General features: G+C 42.1%; 2 protein-coding genes across 3 annotated transcripts in view; one reads left to right on the top strand and one right to left on the bottom strand.

The window, feature by feature from the left end:
• LOC147196262 (formin-like) overlaps positions 1-793 on the bottom strand; it is a 46,790-nt gene extending 45,997 nt beyond the window's left edge. For both annotated transcript variants that reach the window (XM_086126748.1, XM_086126749.1), the window contains exon 1: positions 675-793. The gene's annotated coding sequence lies outside the window, so the exon portion shown is untranslated. The remainder of the gene's footprint in view (positions 1-674) is intronic.
• A 1,908-nt stretch (positions 794-2,701) lies between these two features.
• LOC147196261 (ryanodine receptor 3-like) overlaps positions 2,702-21,558 on the top strand; it is an 84,506-nt gene continuing 65,649 nt past the window's right edge. Inside the window, exons 1-6 of the mRNA XM_086128237.1 lie at positions 2,702-2,922; positions 13,949-14,068; positions 17,538-17,642; positions 18,173-18,193; positions 20,635-20,649; positions 21,011-21,085. Of these exons, the coding sequence (XP_085984363.1) occupies positions 2,875-2,922; positions 13,949-14,068; positions 17,538-17,642; positions 18,173-18,193; positions 20,635-20,649; positions 21,011-21,085 (384 nt within the window). The 5' untranslated portion in view covers positions 2,702-2,874. The remainder of the gene's footprint in view (positions 2,923-13,948; positions 14,069-17,537; positions 17,643-18,172; positions 18,194-20,634; positions 20,650-21,010; positions 21,086-21,558) is intronic.

Genomic DNA, 21,558 nt, shown 5'->3' with positions numbered 1-21,558 from the left:
GAAAAACACATGAAGACAAAAACACTTTTATGGACAGCCATTTTTTTAGACCGTTACATGATTAGCAGCATTAAATACAGTTTTGAATTTAAATATAGTTTTGAATTTGTCATGTTGAGTGAATGAAAAAAATAATTCCTGCGGTCAAAGTCAGTGGTTAATGTGTCGAATCATAAAGCCCTGCAATACGTCCCTTTTCTCCTTTGACATGATATCACCACGAGAAAACTCAGATGGCCCATACAGACACATTATCTTCATTTTACTCGTGTTTCTTTTCATTCCCCGTTTTCAGTAAACCGTGAACGTTTTTCTATTTTTATCAGCGATGGACAAGTTTTAACACTTGGAAAACGCACGTCTCATGTGTACATCCCAGTCCTTTGGTGTTGATTTCACCTTGCAATAAACAATACTACATGCATTTCCTTAACACCGTTCGCATAATTTGTCTTTCGTTTGTGGCGCTGCTCACCAAACTGCCGATTCAATTCAGAAATATTGCGCAATATTCACTGCAAAATGCACACACAACACAGTTTGATGTCCTAACCAAATATACATCATCTTGAGTTTGCGGTCCACAATGGAAGGGCAAAGTGCGCAATGTGCAAGTGCACCGGCAGTAAGTTAAATCGGAACACCTCGTCGAAACAAAGCAGAAATTTACTTACCCGATTCACTTGCAATGAATGCTTTTTTTGGTCATGTATGTGTTGGAGGCTTGCAGCCAGCCACAAGGACTGACCGCGGATTTACTGGGCTCTTCTTCGATGATTGACAAGACTCGGATCCAATAGGATTTGCACTCCCAACTGTGATGTGATTGGCTTATTTTCAATGCCTGTTTCCAAATATTTTGAGCCAGTGGGTCTGCAACTCGCAGGCAGAACGAGGGAGCTATCGACAGCTAATGATGATGTGTTACGGTCACATTATTCCACCTTTCAGTGTTCCTTACAATTTGCGGTAACACGCTTGTAGCGAAAACACGTGGATTATGTTTCTCTTTTGTCCCCATCATTTTGTTACAACAGTAAAGCTAAACAGTGACATCTAGTGGAGAAATATGGTGGTGAATCTTTCAGGCCCTATTTGGATTCATTTTTTAAATGCTTTATTTATCCATCCATCCATCAATTTTCCGAACCACTTTATCCTCACTAGGGTCGCGGGGTGAGGGGGGGCGCTTTAGTCTATCCCAGCTGTCTTCGGGCAGAGGCGGGGGACACCCTGAACCGGTTGCCAGCCAATCGCAGGGCACACAGAAACAAACAACCACTCGCGCTCACACTCACACTTTGGAGTGTTCAATCAGCCTGCTATGCATGTTTTTGTAATGAGGGAGGAAACCGGAGTACCCGGAGAAAACCCACGCAAGCACAGGGAGAACATGCAAACTCCAGACAGGAAGGCCGGAGCTGGAATTGAACCCGCTACTGTACCTCTGCACTGTGAAGTCGACGTGCTAACCACTCCACTACCGGAGTGGTTACATCATGCTGTACATCATGAGAATGACACACACGTAATCTATTTCAGGTCAAACCAATTTGTCATTGACTCTCTCCTGCAGGAAGATGTTGCCAAAAGTGCTTTTTATTAAAGAGTTCATTTCAATTTGCAGCGATATCGCTATCTTGGCTATAAAGAAGGAAAGTAGCCATATCACCTTTTTGACAATGAAAATTCTTTACAGTGAGTGATTGACTGTGATGATTTTTTCTTAGCATGAGGAGGTTATGGTCAAGTATTTTATTGTTGAGTTTCCAGTAACTGCAGGTGATTAGGACACACAAGGAATTGTTCACTTCAGTCAGTTATCAAATGACCTCTCAATTTATATTTGTTTCATGTATTATTCAAGTTTGCAACTTTGACTATGAAATGGAAACATCACCTAAACGACAGCAATCCTGTAGCCAATTGTTTCTTGAGAAGATTTGGTCAAAGACTATCTTTTTTTTTTTAATTGGCTGTAATCCGGCCAGTTTGCAGCCAGTTTTCATTGCCGCGGGGATGCAAAAATGAATACATGAATCCAATTTAATTGAAAAAAAAAACTACATAGGAATTTAGCTCTGTGAATCTGGCATTTTTTACGCCAGCAGAAACGGCCTGATGGTTCAACCGACAAACAATTACATTATGTCGGGGGTGGAAATTCTTTGGAGCGTTGTAAGTCACTACTCTTACACTAGAGAGCAGCATTCGATTTAATAAGAAATCTCCTTCATTGAGAGCAGAAATACAGTCTTCACACACGACTTCACTATCAGGGACTATATTTTCCATTGTTAAAATCATAGACGTATGAATTTTAGTGAGCTGAAATGACTGAAATCTTTGTTGGTTAATGTGTCGTTTTTAGAACGTTTTCTTGTTTCACGATCGCGCAGACTGCTGTGGCCAAACATTGATTGTTTAGACGTGTTGCTCATCTGAGCTGGTAAATGGAATCGGACGCGATAATGTGCTCGCTTTTAAGGTCCATTATGCAAGCTTTCCGAGAGCAACAGTATCGAAGAAACAAAGAATGCTAATTGTTAGTCTTGCTGTTTGTAAAGGTAATACTATTCCTGCATTGGCATCTGAAGGCGACGTCGCTGATTTGTCTCTGCTTCTCCTTGTTTCCGCGCCACGCCGTCCACACGGTCGGCCAAACCAGCATCAGCATCATCTTTGAGCAGCAGCATCCTCTCTGCACACTCCATGTCCTCCCCCTCCCCACCCGCCCCCCGGGGCCACCGGTGAAGGAGTCTTGAGCACCGGGATTTGGCCGGCAGTCTCGCCGCTGTATGAGCGTGGATTAACTGTGTATGCTCACGTCGACCAGGAAAAGGAGCCAGCGCCTGAGCGGGCTCACTTGCAGCCATGGCTGAAGGTGGGGAAGGAGAGGATGAGATTCAGTTTCTCAGAACTGTGAGTACACGTTTGCTGATGTGCTGCTCTGCAGACTTGTCTTTGTCGAAATGTTATCCTCATCCCGTGCAAAGGAGGCTGTTTTCTGTTTCAATCAAGTGCCCATCGTGTGGGGCGTTTTTGTTTCAGTCATAACATAAAGAAACTGCTCGAGCCTTGTACACATCTTTAAGACGGTGTTTATAGTGCCGTATTGTTTGTGAAACATCTTAGTTATTACTTCCTGTGCTATGCATAAATGCAGTCTTTGAATAAATAACTTTGGGAACAAGTCCGTCAAGCTCATAATACTGTATCTTAAATCTTTTTTTTGTCAGCGTAGTTACAGTGTCTCCGTAGTGCAAAACGCTCTTTATGAAGGATGAACTACAGTATGATGCTATATTCTGTACGCTCACAACCACAAGATTTGATATGCTAGTAGCCAACAGTTCTTTCAGGAGTAGTCACAAAAATCTGCCCTTGTAAGGATAATCATATTCAGTTTTGAATGACACTGGCAGGTAAATACAAATTTAAAATCAGTGTGTAGAACATACTGGACATCATACGGTTAGTAGTTTGAAATGTTTTGTGATACTGTACTTTTTTTCAGCAAAGGGTTGAAGCTTTTGTGCTCTAATACATTAGAATCAGAGGGGCATCCAATGGGTTCCTTACACTATCTCGCAACTCAGAGGGGAAAAATACTAAAGATATTTTTAATTGTTCTCCCCGGGCCTGCGTGGGTTTTCTCCGGGTACTCCGGTTTCCTCCCACATTCCAAAAACATGCATGGCAGGCTGATTGAACGCTCTAAATTGTCCCTAGGTGTGAATGTGAGCGTGGATGGTTGTTCGTCTCTGTGTGCCCTGCGATTGGCTGGCAACCGATTCAGGGTGTCCCCCGCCTACTGCCCGAAGACAGCTGGGATAGGCTCCAGCACCCCCCGCGACCCTAGTGAGGATCAAGCGGTTCGGAAAATGGATGGATGGATGGATGGATTTTTAATTATGCAAAGCATGTTTATTAGCACAACGATACAACTACAATTATATATATATATGTAAAGGCATTATTTGAGATAGCGGTAGTCTTCTGGATCTTTCCGGTGTACCTAATCTTATGACCAGTGAATGTATTTAAATGTGGGGCCATGGCAGTGGGAGCAGACAGTTGCTCCAGGCTTGGTCGGTGCAGCAACGGCAGCATGAGTCCATGTAGCTAGCCGTAGCAAGATTCAATGTTCATTGTTATTTCTGATCGTTATGATAAGGACAGACAAGGGACTCGGGTTCAATGTGATATGCAGCGTAGGCTGTCTTGGTAGCAGTTTAAAGAAACAGGAATACTGTTGGCAAAAATAGATGATGACATAATGTGCCCATTTGTGGTCGAATTCAAACGGAATCATGTGTTGTCTGAAAAGAAATCCTGATAGACCCCCAAGCCAGTAGGAGATGATATATTGGAAGTGTAGCAAGCATAGATGCCGCTGATTTCCATTAAATTAAAATAACAAAGGGTTCCTACTGTATGTCTTTGTCGTCTCCGTTTACATACCACTTTTTTTTTTCAATGAATCATCAATTTCTACAGATGTCAATAGGGATCCGAGAAACATGGCCCTATTTTGAACCACTTATACGTACTGTAAGTGATGGAGTCTTGAATGTGTAGTTGATGTACTTTCTTCCCCCAAGAACAGCAGTGATCTTTTAAAATGTTCCTTTGTCTCATTCACTGTCGTCTGATACCCCCTGCTCATGTGTCCCCACAACCGCTCAACCTTTTAACCGCAGTGCATAGAGGTCACCAAATCAACACGCTTCCTGCTACAAAAAGGAGCTGACATTTCTGCGCCATTGCTCTTCTTTTCTGGAAGAGAATGTCAATGGCATCATTTCATAATTGCATTCTTTTTTTTTTAAATAGGCAAGCCTATTTTTGGATTTGGTACTTTTAGGTCAGTGAATAAGCTTGGTGTGCATGTGTGTGCGGTGAATGCAAATGTGGAGATTTGTGGTGCAGTCAGGCTGCACCAGACGTGCCACAGCAGAACATAGTACAGATATTATTCATCAGTCCAAGCATAACGTGGACACACACACACACACACACACACACACACACACACACACACACACACACACACACACACGTTTATGTAGTGTAGGTGCTCAATTTACAGCTCATTCCTGCAGAAATGAATCCTTAACATGGGTACATGTAAGTTTGTACAAACAGAGCAGCATGAGTACACACATGCAGGAGACTGTATGTGCCCTGCAGTTAAGTCCCTACTTTGGGTTGCCTGGTTATGGAGGCCCTATGTTCCTTCCAGGCATCCAAATGTCATCTGTTATTGGAGTCAAAGCGCTTGATAAAGCAGTTTGGAAAATGCTTCTTCTCTAACAACAGAAAGTAATTTCCCTGGAGTGGGAGCCGAAATTACCCCTGCCGGACTGCTGCCTATAAAGCCAACTCTGTGGGAGGAGAGAAAAAGTAGTGAGGCAACGGTCGAAGTTGAGTCGGTGGTGGGTAATTTGATGTTGACAGGAAGAGGAGCAGTGTTGATTGTGAGCCATGAGACTTTGCATCCTCCAAACTATTTAACTCATTCACTGCCACTGCCATTGACGGCTATAGAAGTCAAAAGGTCCACTATTTTACCATGGGCTGGCAATGAATAATGTGTTAATGTCCGGGGGCTTCTTATAAGGCTGCATAGTACATGCCACAGGAACCTGCCTAAATCCTGTTTCAAATTGGAGTAGCCCTAAGATGCACCAACACTGGCTTCATAATGAGCAGGGAATAATATGAATGGAACATCAGTTTATGGTCAGACTGCTCATTATCCACGAGTAGTTCTCTAAATGGATTGGGAGCTCACTGTGTGCCGTGTCATTAGAGTGGACATGGTAGGGAGCAAGAGGAGGGATTCGGAAGAGCATGCATGCCATGCGATGATAAGTGCACAAACAAACACAGCCTCATTGGTGGGGGGATCCCTGCAAGGCACATATAACATTTTGGCAACTTATTATCAGTCTAAGTGGGTGTAGTGAATTTGAAAAGGCCAGGCTGGCTTGGTGACCAACGTGCTGTGGCAGCGCTCGGCGTGAACAGAAGTCGCGGGCAAGCCCACAGACATGCCTGCGTAAAGCTGCTGTAATGAGCGATCAATCGTGACACCAAATGAAGAAATTTCCGCAGTAGTGTCAGGAGCATGCAGTAAGCAGCCCTGATTGATCCTGTGTGTCAGAGTGTGAATATTTAACAAGGCAGTGAAGGAAGCTTCCCTCTGCGGACGGCCCTGTTAATTTTTTTGTGTTGAGGTCGTACCTCTGATACAAGTCCTGTGATGTGTCCTCATTACTTGACTCATTGCTGTAATTGGTTGTATACTGATTGATACTTTTATTTGATGTTGCATTTACAGTAACAGCGCAGATTCAGGACACAATTATAAATTTGACCTGTGGGATTGTGCTGTCGCTGACGGTATAGCGGTACACACGCTGGACTTGTGTCCTGGCAGCGTGGATTCGGTACCCACTCAGTGGCGGTGTGAATGTGGATGTGAATGTTGGTTTGTCTCTATATGTGCCCCTGCGACTGGCTGGCGACCAGTTCATGGTGTAGTCTGCCTTCTGCCTGAAGTTAGCTGGGATGGGCTCCACCGACTCCCCGGGATGGATAGATGGATGGGATTGTGCTTGCACCAAACTCCAATTTCAAAAATACAGTCCAGGTGCATCCAACCATAGCAAATTATAGCCTGATTCTTTTAAAAAAGTGTATGTCACAAGCTAGAAATGATGGGGTTGGTCTGACCATATCTTAACTATTGAAGACAATTCCTCATTACATGCATGGAGGAAGTCTGTTATCCTTCCTCTCTCTCGAGAAGAAGAGCAAACCGTGCAAGCGACAGCCGCGTTACCACAGAAACAATGTCAGTGTGTCGCATTTTATTCATTAAAAATCTTCCCTCTTTTGGCTGCGCTTGTGAATCATTCTCCCACATGCATCACTTCCGCTATCTGCCTGTAATGGGGTCCAATGTTCTTTTTTCTCTCTGCGCCCTGAGTAAGCCATTTAGAGGAGTGTTAACTGCAGCAATCTTGCCCTCCCTTGTAGGAGAAGGTGGAAGTTTCTCTGAGGCTCAAGGCAGCTCCTGACACAAAATGCTTCTCTGTCTTTATGCTTCTGGCAAGGTTTTTTTTCCCACCAAAGCATGTTTTGAAATTGATTCAACTGGTAGTTTGCCTGAAAACACCCCAAAACAAAACAAAACTGAACAGTGACACAAAATTATTCAGAGCCTCTTCAGGATAGATATTTTTAAAAAATCAGACCATTTTGATGAAATACCTTGTGCTTGACATCTGACGTTTTTGTCATAAGCCTTGAGTAGCCAATCCTAAGAATTGTCAGTTGTCACAGAACGTTTTCCCACTGTCCTGTTTTCCATGTTCTCCCATTCTCTCCTCTGATTCTTTCCTAAAGAGTCTCAGCTGCGCTTCAGAGTTGGCACGTGAACTCTTCACCTGCGTATCACCACAGTCCCTGAACAAATAAGCTTGACATAACAGTGTCTCAGCTGTAAGTCAGTCTTGCCCCCCCCCCCCCACCCCCGCACGTAAAGCTGCACTGATACATGGATGAACGTGGAGGAAGAATTGTAGTCAAGGCAAGCTTTAAAGGCCATTCATGGAATGTACGATAAACATGTCAAAAACAGGGTGTTTCCTGGCAAAATAGTAACACTTCAAACACTTCATCAGTTCCTGTATACATTTTTTGATCAAATAATCAGCCTGACCTCAATATGAAAAAAAATCCATTGAATAACATATGCCACAGCTTAAGCATGAATTCCCCGGTGTGAGGCAGGAAAATCAGGGGACACTTCATGAGGTACTTGCGCATGACAACACATGAGAAGAATTGTATTTCTTTGAAAAGTTACTCATCCAAGTGAAAGCAGCGGTGGTCATATATTGACCCATACAAAATCAATTACACGAACAAAGTCCTGGAAAACTCAATAACTTAAAGTAACAACAAAACACACCATGACAAACAAAACGACGTGACAGCAGCAGAAACAAAACAAAACCATGACAGTAACACAACAATCTGACGAACCGTGGCGGGCGTGGCAGTCCTTTTAACAGAAAAGAGCTAATGACATGATGACCAACAGGTGCAAAGCTGGAGGAGAAGCACTCCAGTGCCACCTGTTGGTCACAAACGGAACAGAACCATGACATATTCAACCATGCTAGAGTAAAGAGTAAAAACAACATCAACAAAACAAAAACACAGAAAAAAGACCCCCAAAAAATGTGATGAAACAATTTCTGGAGAAATTGCATGTGAATACCATATGTGCCTTAAGGATTCACACAACAATAGCACAAGAGCGGCATCAAAAATTGTTTCCTTTGTTATTTTGCTTGAAAACTGACGTACCAGAATTTGCTTTGTGTACACAGTGCAAGAAATACTCCCCCACTGGGCCTCCAAGAAGCTTTTTCACCTAAAAATACAACATGTTTCACAAAGAGTCTCAATTCCCTTGGCAAATGAGGGACCGGAGTAGGTGATTGTTGTTTGTTCCTCCTCCCCGCCAACGACAAACCCCTTCTAAAATGCTGCCATATCCCCCGAATGCCATCAACATAGTGTTAGTAAAATACATTACTCATTGTTCAGCCATCTAATTGCGAAGCACAATCCTTTTTGGAGAGGTGTTTCTTCCTGTATTTTCTCTTTTAGTGCAATAGACTGAAGGCCTACAGCACCCTGATGACAAAAAAATGCTTACCTGCCAAATTAAATTTACAACTGTGGAGGAAAAGCAACGTTGCGAGTGCCTTTTAGAAACTATCCCCTCAGATGCTCCAGTGCCACTTTCACACTGAATGGAAATATGCTTTCATTCCGTTCCCGTAACTTCGATGTCGGACTGTACATGTCGGGAAAATCAAAGTGTCTGTCTGCATGCTTGCAAACACGCCTCCCTTCCTTGTGGTTTAGCATTAAACCTTGATCTGGCTTGTGTTTCTATCATGGGGGTGTGTAGGCGGGATTGTGGTAGCTGCGTCAACTAGGTAAAATAATTAGCTTACCGTGGAACCAATTAACAAAACAAAACATGTCATTTTAACAAGTGTCCAAAGTAGGTTGCGAGGGTTTTATTCTGTTCCCAATGTCTCATTTAGTAGTAGTCTGAAGTTTGTCGTCCCTTTTCTGAGCTTTAAACAGCTGACTAAGGGTCCTTTCTCATAGAGTATGCTCACACTGCATGAGTGACCGCGTGTGAGTGGAGAAAACGACAGGTGAAACTGCTGGCCAGCTGCATTTTGTTCTCCAGCTGTAGCATTCTGTCGAGTACAAAGTGTCGGCACGTGAGTCAGCCTATGTACACTGTCGCTGGCTGGCAGTGGGCCCTTGGTGAAGTTGTCCTCTTAGCCATAATTGGGGAGTACATTTTTACGTTGGCACTGAGGCATGACGGGTGTCCAAGCATGTTCACGCTCACTGTATTTTCCGCACTAAAAGGCGCACCTAAAAGTTTTGCATTTTCTCAAAAGCCGATGGTGCGCCTTATAATCCGGTGCGCCTTATATATGGATCAGTATTCAGATTTCGTGGATGTAGTATTTTAAAGGTTCTGTAAAGTGCTTTATTCCAGCTGTGAAAACGCAATATAAATAAAGCTGTATTGTATCGAATTGTATTGTAATGTATTCCTTTTAGCGTACCTCCATCGAGTGGATGCATTACGCAACCCCAGACACGATTGTAAATTCCATTCTATGTGCCTTATAATGCGGTGCGCCCTATACAGTATATGAAAACTGTTTTAAAATGGCCATTCAATGAAGGTGCACCCGATACTCCGAGGCGCTTTATAGTGCAGAAAATACTGTACTCTTTTTTTTTTGTTTGGGAGAAAGAAAATGGCTTTTGCAGGGGAACCATGATATATTTACCGTTTTGCAAATTCGAATTCTAATCTGAGAAATGTACCAAAGTGCCTGAGAAATGCCAAGATTCCTATTACGTGAAACCAAAGATCAAGAGCAATAATAAAAGAATGAAAATACAAACAAGGATCTATGAAAATACAGCTCTGTGATGGATGCTCTCGGTGTACAGTACCATTTGAAAGTGAAATTTGGTACCGCTCTGCCACAATGTATATCAGACTCAAACGTGTCATTCATGCTTCATGCATGATTTTCACAGGATTTTTGGTTGCATCAAGTGACAGCAGGTAGAAGTAGATGGTGCTGCACTTTGACAGGACGTGTGCTACATACAAAAAGAGGGAGCCGAGCTTTGGCGGGCTCTGGCCCAAGTTAGCCCTTATGATGCCTCTCAGAGAGTCCATGTTTAGTGATTGGCTTAGAGTATTTGTGGGGAGACGTTCAATAAGCCCTCCAGTCACTATGCAAAAAAAGTCCCCCAATGTTGTCTTTTCCCCATGCATGCAACGAGGGTGATTGGTCCAAACCAGGAAAACGCAAAGATGGGAGTGCTCATTGATATGCTTTTGAGCTACTCACACAGGTCTCAGAGGTAAATGGATTTTACAGTGTTGTTGCAGGATGCACACAATGGAGATGACAGGATAGATTGACACAGAACAAAGGAATAAGGGAGTGTGTGTGTGTGAGGTGGGGTAATATCATAACCAAGTCAAATTCAATCTCAAGGTGCCCTTTGGAGACTCAACTCAAACCTAACATTCTTTTAAGATAATACAATTATTCTCTTTGATGAAATTACAGAGCTGTGGGTCTTCAAATAACATTTATATCAGTGAGCTCAAGATTTTTTTTTTTTTTCAATTTGAGAGAGGGCGTTCGGTCTCACGCCGACGTTAATGTCACAAGATGAAGTCAAATGCCTTAAGGGTTCCAATCTCTTTTTGGTCCTTGTTGTTGCACTTTACACAGTTTTGTGTAATTTTCAGACATATGGCAAATTGTGGCAATCCCCCGAACTCTTATTGAGATTAGGTTAAAGATGAGAATTCTTACTTTTTATTTCTATACAATTTCCATAAAAAAGTAATGACAAAAATGACAATTAACTTGTTTTATAAGAAAATGCTTCATGTGACATTGTGCAAAGAACCCCCCCCCCAAAAAAATATATATATTTATGGTCATATCAAACCTCACTCTCATAAATTTGAGTCAGGTTATTGAACTGGCCTGGATGAGAGCTGACAAAAAAAATGTGTCACGCATATCAGGGCCCTGAGGCTTATTTTCGATTTTCATGCAGCTCTTCCAAATGAACAAATGAGGAACTACAATGTGTGTACGTGCATGCCAGAGATACACGGGGCATCTTTCATTGCACTTTTTCATCAGGCTGCACTGTAACATACAGTAGAGGCCTATGGATATTGTTACTTTATTACCACCGCATTCTGCTCTCAGCACACTCTTTTAAATAATGCATCTGGCTGTTGTACAACAATCTTCCGCCCCCTTTACTTGTTCCATAACGCCACATATCAGCAGATTTCTGCTTAGTCTGCTATCACAAAGAGTAACTAGTATGAGTTCAGCGTTTATAGTCTTCACTCGCTATCATCAAGTTTATGCAACAATGGCCCTGCTTGCTGTTTTTTTTTTTTAGCAGAAGTAGCTTTTCGCAAAGGGGATAATTGAACTGATGTGCAATCAAGCTGGCAGCAAGTGCTTAGCAACAGTGGAAGAAAACTGAAGCACTGCAGTCAAGGGATGCCAATCATCTGCATGAATGTTGTATAACATTATTACTCTATTTACATGCCAACGTAAATGTAAAAAAAAAAAAAAAAAAGTTGAAATTCTCACAAACCATCACGTGCAGTTAGAATAGTAATGTAGTCCAAGCAAAATATACCACAGATGTATTCATTTACCCAGGCTATTACTTATTTTTTAATTTTTTTAATCCTTGAACGTTACAAACTCAATGAATTGCTTCAAGCTAATTTGCACCATACAAACAGTGTAAATAGCCTGAAAGAAATTGGGTGGGCTCAGCCATGGATGTGTTTGATCATCACATTTAGAAAGGAAAACCTTCCAATTAGCCAGTTGAGGGAGAGAAAAACAAATCTGTCTGCTTAATGTTAAGCTTTAACTCTTTGCGGTGTACTGGAGTGCTCAGTGTTAGATTCGCAGCATAGCATGCTACGCTTGAGGAATATGAAACGATTACGCTTCCTCTTAGGAAAATGTGTTTAGGATTCAGAGCGTTGCTCAATGATTCTTTGACGATGCCAATACAGTAAGTAGTCTGTTGACGTGAACCACTTCAGTAAATGTCTAAAAAAACAGAAGCGACAGCAGCAGAGTAAGATGATGTTGTTTCGTATTCTTTCGGCACTCTTCATTAGGGTTTGAGATGTGTCAAATTAACCATAGCATATTGATGATCATAGTCATATTAAACATAGAATACTCTACATGCATTTACCGGTGTGTGTCTTAGATCAAAGTAAAATGTTGGGAGCAAATTGTATTTAGTCTTACAATATCTCCTTCTAAGGGCGTTTTGAAAGCTTTTAGCTAGCATAAACGAATGGCTGTTGCGGTCTTCGCATTAGTTGTTATCGGTTTATCTTGGGTCAAGGGGAGCAACCAGAATTTAAAACCTTGCTCTAAAATAATGAAACAGACAAGTCAAGACAAAAATAACAATGAAAAATGATAAACACAAAATAAACAGTACATGATAATTAAAGCTGGCATTGTCATTGCCAAAACCTCACGATTTTGATTCAATTTTGATATTTTGGGTTGTGAATCAATTCAATTTTGAGTCTTCAGGTTGCGATTTCATTCCAGTTGGTATTTTAACTGCTCCAATATTGATTTAATGGCATGGGAATATGAGAGTGATTTATACCAGACATAATTGTGGAACTAAAACAGTTTTGGAAAGAGTAATGGTCCAAAATTCATGCTGGCCATTGTGCTAGTCTGATATGCATCTATAAGAAAGGTTTGGTTGAGGTTATTGCTGCTAAAGAAGGCTCAACCAGTTATTAAATCCCAATATTTACATTTGTTTTTTTTAACTGCGATTTTACATTTAAATGTATTCAATAAAAACACAAACATATACATTATACTGTAATTTTGTGGTATTACTTTAATTTTTTTGGATTAAGTCAAGTCAAGTCAAGTCAACAGTATTTATAGAGCACTTTCAAACAGCCATCGCTGCATACAAAGTGCTGTACATGGAGCAATTTAACATGCACAATAAACAGTAAGACAAATCGGTAATAAAGGCGGTAGAAAGCACCAAACAGTAAAACCAAGAACAAATCTAAGTCATGCTGAGTCGAATGCCAAAGAATACAAGTGAGTTTTGAGGAGGGTTTTGAAGATGGGCAGCGAGGAGGCTTGCCGAATGTTCAGTGGGAGGTCATTCCAGAGAGAGGGACCAGCAACAGAAAAGGCTCGATCCCCTCTGAGCCTCAGTTTAGTTCTTGGTACTTGTAATAAGGTCTGGTCCACAGACCAGAGGCGCCGGGCAGGTGTGTAGGGGCGGATGAGCTCAGAGAGGTAAGGTGGCGCGAGATTATTCAGAGATTTGAAAACAAATAAGAGGATCTTGAAAATAACTCTAAAATGAATGGGGAGCCAGTGAAGGGATGCCAGAGTAGGAGTTATGTGCTCCCTCTTACGAGTACCAGTCAAGTTAGATAACTAACCACTGTATGTAGAAATCAAGGTAATGTCAAAGAATTAATATATTTTCTTACCTTTGCAACTGTGTAAATACTAAATATACCAGTTTGACGCTGGTAGAAAGCCTCCACTGAATGCCTCTTCAGTTTAGCATTGTCATAAATCATCTGCCTGTTTGCATTCACTATAGCACTGCCAGAGCAATTCTGAACCAATGAAAAATCCCAGGCTCCTAGATCCAAGTGTCCTGGCCAAAGGATTTGGGGTGGCTATGGGCTCTGCATGAGTGCACACCCAGATTGAAGTCTGTTTCGTCTTCACAGGATGATGAAGTGGTGCTCCAGTGTGTGGCCTGCATCCAGAAAGAGAATCGAAAATTTTGCCTGGCTGCTGAGGGGCTGGGCAACCGGCTATGTTACCTGGAGCCCACGTCTGAGGCAAAGGTAGGCACACACACTCCTCTCTACCTTGCGTTTGTCTGTCCAGCAGGTCAGTCTTGTCAGTGTCTAACTTCCATCCATTTTCAACCACTTGTCCAGTTCATAGCCAAGGGGGAAAAAAACATGCATGCAAGCAAAGGGACAACGTGCAAACTCCTTAAAGCAAGGTCCACACTCAGATTCAAACCCAGAATTTCAGTCTGTGTGGCTGATTTAGTAACATCACTGTCATTTAAGGGCTTATTCATGCTTTCTGGATCAGTGTGTCTGTATGGTGCTCATTGGTCCATGTGACACGGATATTGTCATCATAATTACAGGGCGATAAAGAAAGCCAGGTTCCTGGTGTGAACTATCCCAAATATTACAAAAAAACTTTTTTCACTTTTTCATCGACCAATATATGCGTGTATGGAATGTTGCACGTTATGAATTGAGCCGCGTGCCCAACTACAGTCCGCATGCCAGTCTGGAGATGTGCAATGCGGAAACAATGGAAGGGCCTGAAATACAGTATACACAAAAAAAGGAGTCAAATCAAATGTACTTTATTGGATTTGAATGTTTTATCAGAAATCATTTTTTTTCTCTGTAAAATCATCTAGTCAGATAATTCCACAAAACAGTTTAGATGAAATTGAACTTGGATGAAAGGTTGTAGTCGCCCAGGAAAGAGCTCTGCTGGAAAAACAAAACATCCATTAAGCTCATTCCTTTGTTGCGGCAAACAGTAAATGAAGCCAACTGGAGATGCACTGAAAAGTACATTACAGTATCAGCTTGCAATTACAGCAGACTCCTTTTATGAGCTTTTCTTCAAGGTTCAGAGATGCCTCTGCCTCTGTGTACCTGCAGTCTGGTGATCATTTCCTTGAATTACACCCCTGGATGTTTTTGATAGACTGTTTCATAGACAGTGTTGTTACTTGGGCTAAATGCCTTCAACATTATTGCTGAGAGGCAAGTTTGTAGCCGACGTTGCAATTTCTAATTGGCCCAACGATAGCTGCTGTATATACAGTTTGTTTACTCACATCACAGCATTTTTCCGGAAACCACAATCTGGTTCACCTTTTGATCCGTCGTATAGAGTCCGGAACAGAATCGGATCCCACAAACACAGACACGGATAAGATTGTTAACAAAAATGTTTATTCATGACAAAAACGCAAGACCGATTAAGTACACAAATGATGCTGGTGACAAAGAACCAGAACAAAGCAAAATGAACCAAAAACGCCTGCAAAAGGCAAGGATAAAGATAAATGTCAATCACTTGTCACTCAAAGGACAAGGAAATCCAATATGCGAAACCACAAAATGAGACATATCAACAAGAACTACGTACAAGGAAAATACTTGCGTGGTGATTAAACTACAAGGAAGAACTATATGAACGTCTAGAATATACCGGCACTTAGAATCAAGAGTCGTGAGCAAGGCTGAATAATCCGACAGCTGGTTGTTGGCATGGCTGGGAACCACTTCCACTCCTGCCAGACACTGAAAAAACAATAGTATTCCCGAAACTGAAAAGACCAAGATTCCTCGTGGATAGAGCATGCGCATAACAAAAACAAATCCTCCATTAATTGGAGGCATTTCGATTCACGTTTATGTGACCAAATATTTGGGTTAAAAAAGGAGTAACCCAGGGATCTTATTTGGGGGGGGTTTTTTTTTGGAGAAACAGAATGTAGACATATTTCTGTTTTTTGCAGGTAATTACATGGTCTTGCGCAGCCAGAATAATAAACATATTCGGGTTTTGAAAGGGTTATTGACTGCATGTAAACCTAGTCAGTGATTGAAAAGATGGACATAGAAAAGAGACATTTTTAGCAAGAGAAACAAAAAGTAAGCACTATGAAATAAGACAATTGAACTGCACTAAATTCAATCTTAACTTAAAAATAACATATTGGGTCCCAGAACGTGGGCCTGAGCAAAGGAGGATGCTTTTCACAATCCTGATCAATTTGCAAACACAGGAGGTATCAATGTCAAGGACATGTGATTCCTGCTGATGTGACAGACGTGAGTGGAAATCGGACCTGAATAATTCACAAGAAATGTAGTACCGGCTACCATTTCAAAGATTATTTATGTATGTTAACTGAGGATGGGTAATGCTCTCTCCTCCCATATTGAGTGTTAATTAAACCTGTGCGATTGATGTTTTCCCCGTATTGCACTCTGTCTTCATTGGTGCTCTGTTTAAAAACACACTCAAACACATTGAAACCAACCCGTACCAGATTAGAAGCTTCACTAAAACTGTGAGCTGGTCTGATAATGAGGCACGGGGCAGCAGAACAGGATGGGCTTGATATACCTTACTCGGTAACCAATTAATCGGACTGTGGATTCTGATTAACTACCAGCAGGTCATTGTCTTAAAAATAACACACTGTCACCGTTTAGATAAACCGGTTCAGGTTGAGCTCTGTGTCGCTTGACATGCAAAGCGATTTCCTTCCTGATCTAGCCTACAATCACAGCGTCGTCCAAAAAACCTCTGGATATGGCAGGGCTCCAAGTTGTACTTGAAGTCTGACATGCACAAGATGAACAGGATATAATAGATCCGATATACAGTATACTGTTGTTTATCCAATTATATGTCAGGTGCAGTGAAACTGCAGTAGTCAGCCATAATTTAATGACTGGGCATCACATTACAACGTCCGTGTGGATATTTTGCTTTGATGGCAAAAAGGTTCTTCAATCCAAATATGCTTGTATGAATAAAATAACCACTTGACGTTATGACAGCTTCTTTGTTTGAATTACTCTCTCACGTTTGTGCATTGTACTCGCCAGTGAATCAACGTACCCCAGATTAATACCCCAGACCAAATGCGCTTGTCGATCGATAGATAACCTTTAAAAAAGAAAAATGGCAACCAAGTCAGAGAGATGTTGCTCATAAGCGTTTATGTGCATCTTATGACAGTTGATGTCAATTTACACAGGGTATGAGCATTTGTCAATGCAAATTTCATTCACTGATTTGCATTGAATTGTGCAATCCAGGGTGAAACGGTGGGCGACTGGTTGTCACGTGGGCCTCACAATGCAGAGGTGCAGGGTTCGATTCCGGTTCCGGCCTTCCTGTGTCGGGTTTGCATGTTCTCCCCGTGAGAGCGTGGATTTGCTCCAAGTACTCCGGTTACCACCCACATTCTAAAAACACGCATGGCAGTTAACGGACCACTCTAAATTGTCCCAAGGTGTGATTGTGAGTGCGAATGGTTGTTTGTCTACTTGTGCCCTGCCGGATTGGCTGGCAACCAGTTCTGTCTGCTGTGCGATGACGGCTGGGATAGGCTCCAAGTGTGCCCTCAACCCTTGGGAGGAATCAGCGGATCAGAAAATGGATGGATGGATGTTCAACCCAGTCCAAAAATGAAACAATACAGTAACGTGTCGTAATTACAAACCCGGGTTCTGCTCTGTTCTGTTGCTGCAGTATGTTCCTCCAGACCTATGCATCTGTACCTTTGTGCTGGAACAGTCGCTGTCGGTGCGGGCCCTGCAAGAGATGCTGGCTAAAAGTGGACAGAACAATGAAGGGGTGAGCAATGCTACACACAAATACAGAAAACACAATTCTGTACTGAAACTGAAACTCAAATCATTTGCCATTGGACACTTACACTGTTTATACTGTATATGTAGCAATAACGTGCTGCGTAAATACAGTATTTGGAAATCATATTCATTTGCAGTGTCTGCAGTCAGCATAGTTTCGAGATGAATAGCCTAAGAAAAGCCACTGCAGTGATCAGTGGACCCCAGTTGCCAAGAGGTCTCGGCCTGCCTGAATATTAATGTGTATGAAGGAAATGCAGTAGTCCAATTTAGCCCTAGTTTTCTTTGGGAGAAACAAACTTTGCAAAAAAAAAAAAAATCATTACCGAGCTACTTCGAGGATAATGAGACGAGTTGCTGCTGGGTCGCACATTTAATCAAGGCAAGGTGAATTTATCGTCATTTGTTTCTAATTCCTCTTAATATTACTGTGTGTTACCTGTCTCCTTGATGTCTATTATTCCATCATGGTGTTTTATTTTCTGTGCTCAATCTCCATCTGCCACATGGTAGACACGCGGCCCGGATCGATGGGTATGTTCACCTCTCATACCATTTCACTTCTCGTCTCTCCTGCATGACGCAGTGAAATGACGCACAGACACGTCACGCTGCAATATTTGTCTTCATCATAGGAGCTGTGGTTGATGTGGATTACTGGTAAATAGAGTTTGGTTCTCTCTGGATATAATACATCAACTGACAGAGATAAATAGAGTTTAGCTCCCTTTCACAAATGTTAATGTCAGGATATCTTTTGTGTCTTGGGGACATTCTGTTGGTTTTCATAGCAGTATCATTTGGTTCATGTTATTCTTAGCAAGATAAGCTTATGCTTGTCACTGTGTCTTCTTTCAGAAATTGTGACTCTATGAAATGATGTAAACAACCCTGAGAAGAAGCTATCTGGAATAGAGAGCACACATTTCCACCAGTAATGTCAAGCAAAGGAAAAAAAACTAGTCTTCTCATCTTTTTAGCCAGTTCACCCCTTAATGCCACATGGCTAATGATGTTGAGAATTCCAATAAATCCTCGACAGTTAGCGGATCATATTCATTGCCTTGACGTCCGAGATAAATGGATGTATCAGGGCTTCAGCTTTGCGGCTGTAACGGGGTGCCTGTGAGCAGATGAGACCATTGGTTCCGCCACTCTCAGGGTGTGCTGGCAGGGAATTATGGGCAGCAGCAATAGGAAAAGACAGCTCAAAATATTAAACACGGAGGTAACGCTCAATTAGACTTCTTTTACCAGGAGTTCAAAGTTACTCCTCTTCACACGAGGGCACTCAGCGCAGAATACCTCAGCCAAGACATTATTCATTTGGGAAATGAGTGTTTGAACCAGATCAGGAAGTTCTTCTGCATCTGATGAAAATAAACATACCCAAAGCTGGAAGGAGCAATGAGTTTGCTCTTGCACCTCCATGTACATTGGGGAAGACAAAAGTCACAAGACACAGCAGCTCGATGATTAAAATACAGTACAGGGGGTCATCTTTATGACTGACGTACATGTTTCGAGATTGCAAATGGCGTCCAATAAATTATGACATCACGCATCACCGATATAAGAAAAAAACTGTCATAAACGAAGGATCCCTTATAGGGCTACGGATTGTTTGAAAGAAATGGGAGTGTCACAGGTGGTCTTATTGCCTTGAGACATTTCTGCCAGTTGAAAGGGCCACGGTCGCCATGGATTCTGGTTCAGGTTGAGACCTTTAAACAGAGTTAGGAGATTATCATTGATTCTTTTAATGTACATGTAGTCACAGGATATGATGTTATAGTGCCTCGGCAAATATAGAGCTTGGAACAGGTGGCCTTATCAATAGATGCTGGCTGAAGCAAATTGCTAGTTGGCTCTGATTTAGCCAGACGATACAGGGGACACATCATGAACGACAAAGATAACACCCCAAGTGCATACCATCTCCACAGAGCTTGATATCCTTCAGTAGGCTGAGATCGGTCCATCAAAGAGACAGCACTGCCCTGCAGACATTTAATGTGCACATTCTTTGCTCTTTTTTGTGGGTCCTTCCAGAGCACAACAGATTGGCTAATAATGCAAACCGCTGCACCTTGAAGGGGGTGGTCTGTCAGACATCTAGCTGTTAGATTAAATATGTCACTTACACAATGGTCAAAAGCTGGATGACATTCTACACCATCCACTGCCTCTTATATCCATTTCGATCGACATGCTTTACCTTTATGGGTCAGTTAGCTATGGCTGATGCATTTTCTCATTTTAGTAATTGCGCCACCAGCTTCTTAAGTGTTTTTGAGCCTCGATCATTCGCACTGTGCTCCCTTTCTATAGATAACTGCCTCACAGTGCTATAAGGCCGGGAGACTTGAGTTTATTGGTCGTGGTGATTGCAGCTAGCTGTGTCTCACTACGTTAAAGTCAGTATACCTCAAACAGCTGCACACAAATCTGGAAGCCAGTGCTGCAGTCAACATCAAATCGCTGGCTTGCTGTTGTCTCGTAGTCAGTGGAGGTGCACAGTTATATACCGTAGAGAGAACAGAATAAGTAAGAGTAAGACGAATGAGTGAATGCTTCCAATGATCAATTGTATAATTTATATTCACTACATGGACAAACGTCATGGGAGACGCCGAGTCCATTATTCTTTCACCATGTCAACCATGTGTCATTGGTCCAGAAGCGAATTGGCTCTGTTCGGTCCCACAACGGCACAAACGGCCATTTCTAACGGCACCGTCAAAGAAAATGCCAAAAGAAAGGAAATTCTAGCGCCTCTGGGAAATTCTACCCCCACACACGCACGAGACTTGCACTTGGCACCAAGTTCGGGCTCTTTTAGTATGGCAGACAATTTTTCCTTCTAAAAGGTATATTTATTGACAGCCATTAAGTATGTTGGTTATTTGTACCAACCACTGTGACAAGAAAGTCTTAGAATAATGAAACTCTTGTCTTACCTTAATGCTTCCTAGAGGCTGATAAGAAAGGTGAGTAATCAAGGGGTTTCCCGCTGAACAAAATCAGCATCAAAACTTCTCCTTCTTCAGCGATATCATTCGTTCCCTTCCTGCATCTGAAACTCCATAATCAATGGATCCGTTCCCTGCTAATATTCACACGACTGACCGTAGTTTAGCATTTTTCCCACATCCCTCTGGATGGATTGCTGGAAAGATGACAAAGTATCCTTGCACATATTTCAGGGGGAGACGATCCCTTTTCGAAAATATGCGTTCCCAGCATGAGGCCGTCTTTATCTGCGAGGATTTCCTCGCTGAGGTCATATATGGCAGCTTCAGATGACATGTCATTTCCATCATGATGGATACATGTGAATTATGTCTTCAGGCAGCGCAGAGTGGTGGCCACAAGACTCTACTGTATGGACACGCCATCCTCCTACGGCACTCGTTCAGTTCCATGGTAAGAAATTGCAAGCCATGAATCTGGATTACAGCAGGAGCAGAATATGGTATATGACAAGACGATGGCCTATTTTGTTTCATATTAACCCTTTCAGGGACAGCGGTTACTACAGTGGACAGCCTATGATGGTAATATCACATGACAGGGTATCATTATTGGGTTAAAAATGGTTCGGCACCATGACATGCATTTACAATACATACTAGGAAAATGACAGGACACAACGGTGTGATGTAAAATGCATTTCCAATTTGCGGCAATATACAAAATTACACTCGCAGAAAGGTTCGATTCATTTGGGTTTGGGTGGTTGCGGATCACCTTGTGGTAAAGCTGGCTCGCTTTGCATTCGTTGAATTCATTGCAACACAATTGGCACATTTGGTCATGGAAGATTTCAGCATCTGCCAGTCGCAGAGGGTTATTTAATGTCTGTGTCTATAAGTGTGTTTCTGTGTGTGTGGGTGTGT

Source organism: Hippocampus guttulatus, chromosome 13 (assembly GCF_054856545.1).
Source record: "Hippocampus guttulatus isolate MCC_2025c chromosome 13, RoL_Hgut_1.0, whole genome shotgun sequence".
NCBI lineage: Eukaryota > Metazoa > Chordata > Actinopteri > Syngnathiformes > Syngnathidae > Hippocampus > Hippocampus guttulatus.
Note: the sequence above shows the minus strand (reverse complement) of the source record. Positions and strands in the feature narration are given on the sequence as shown.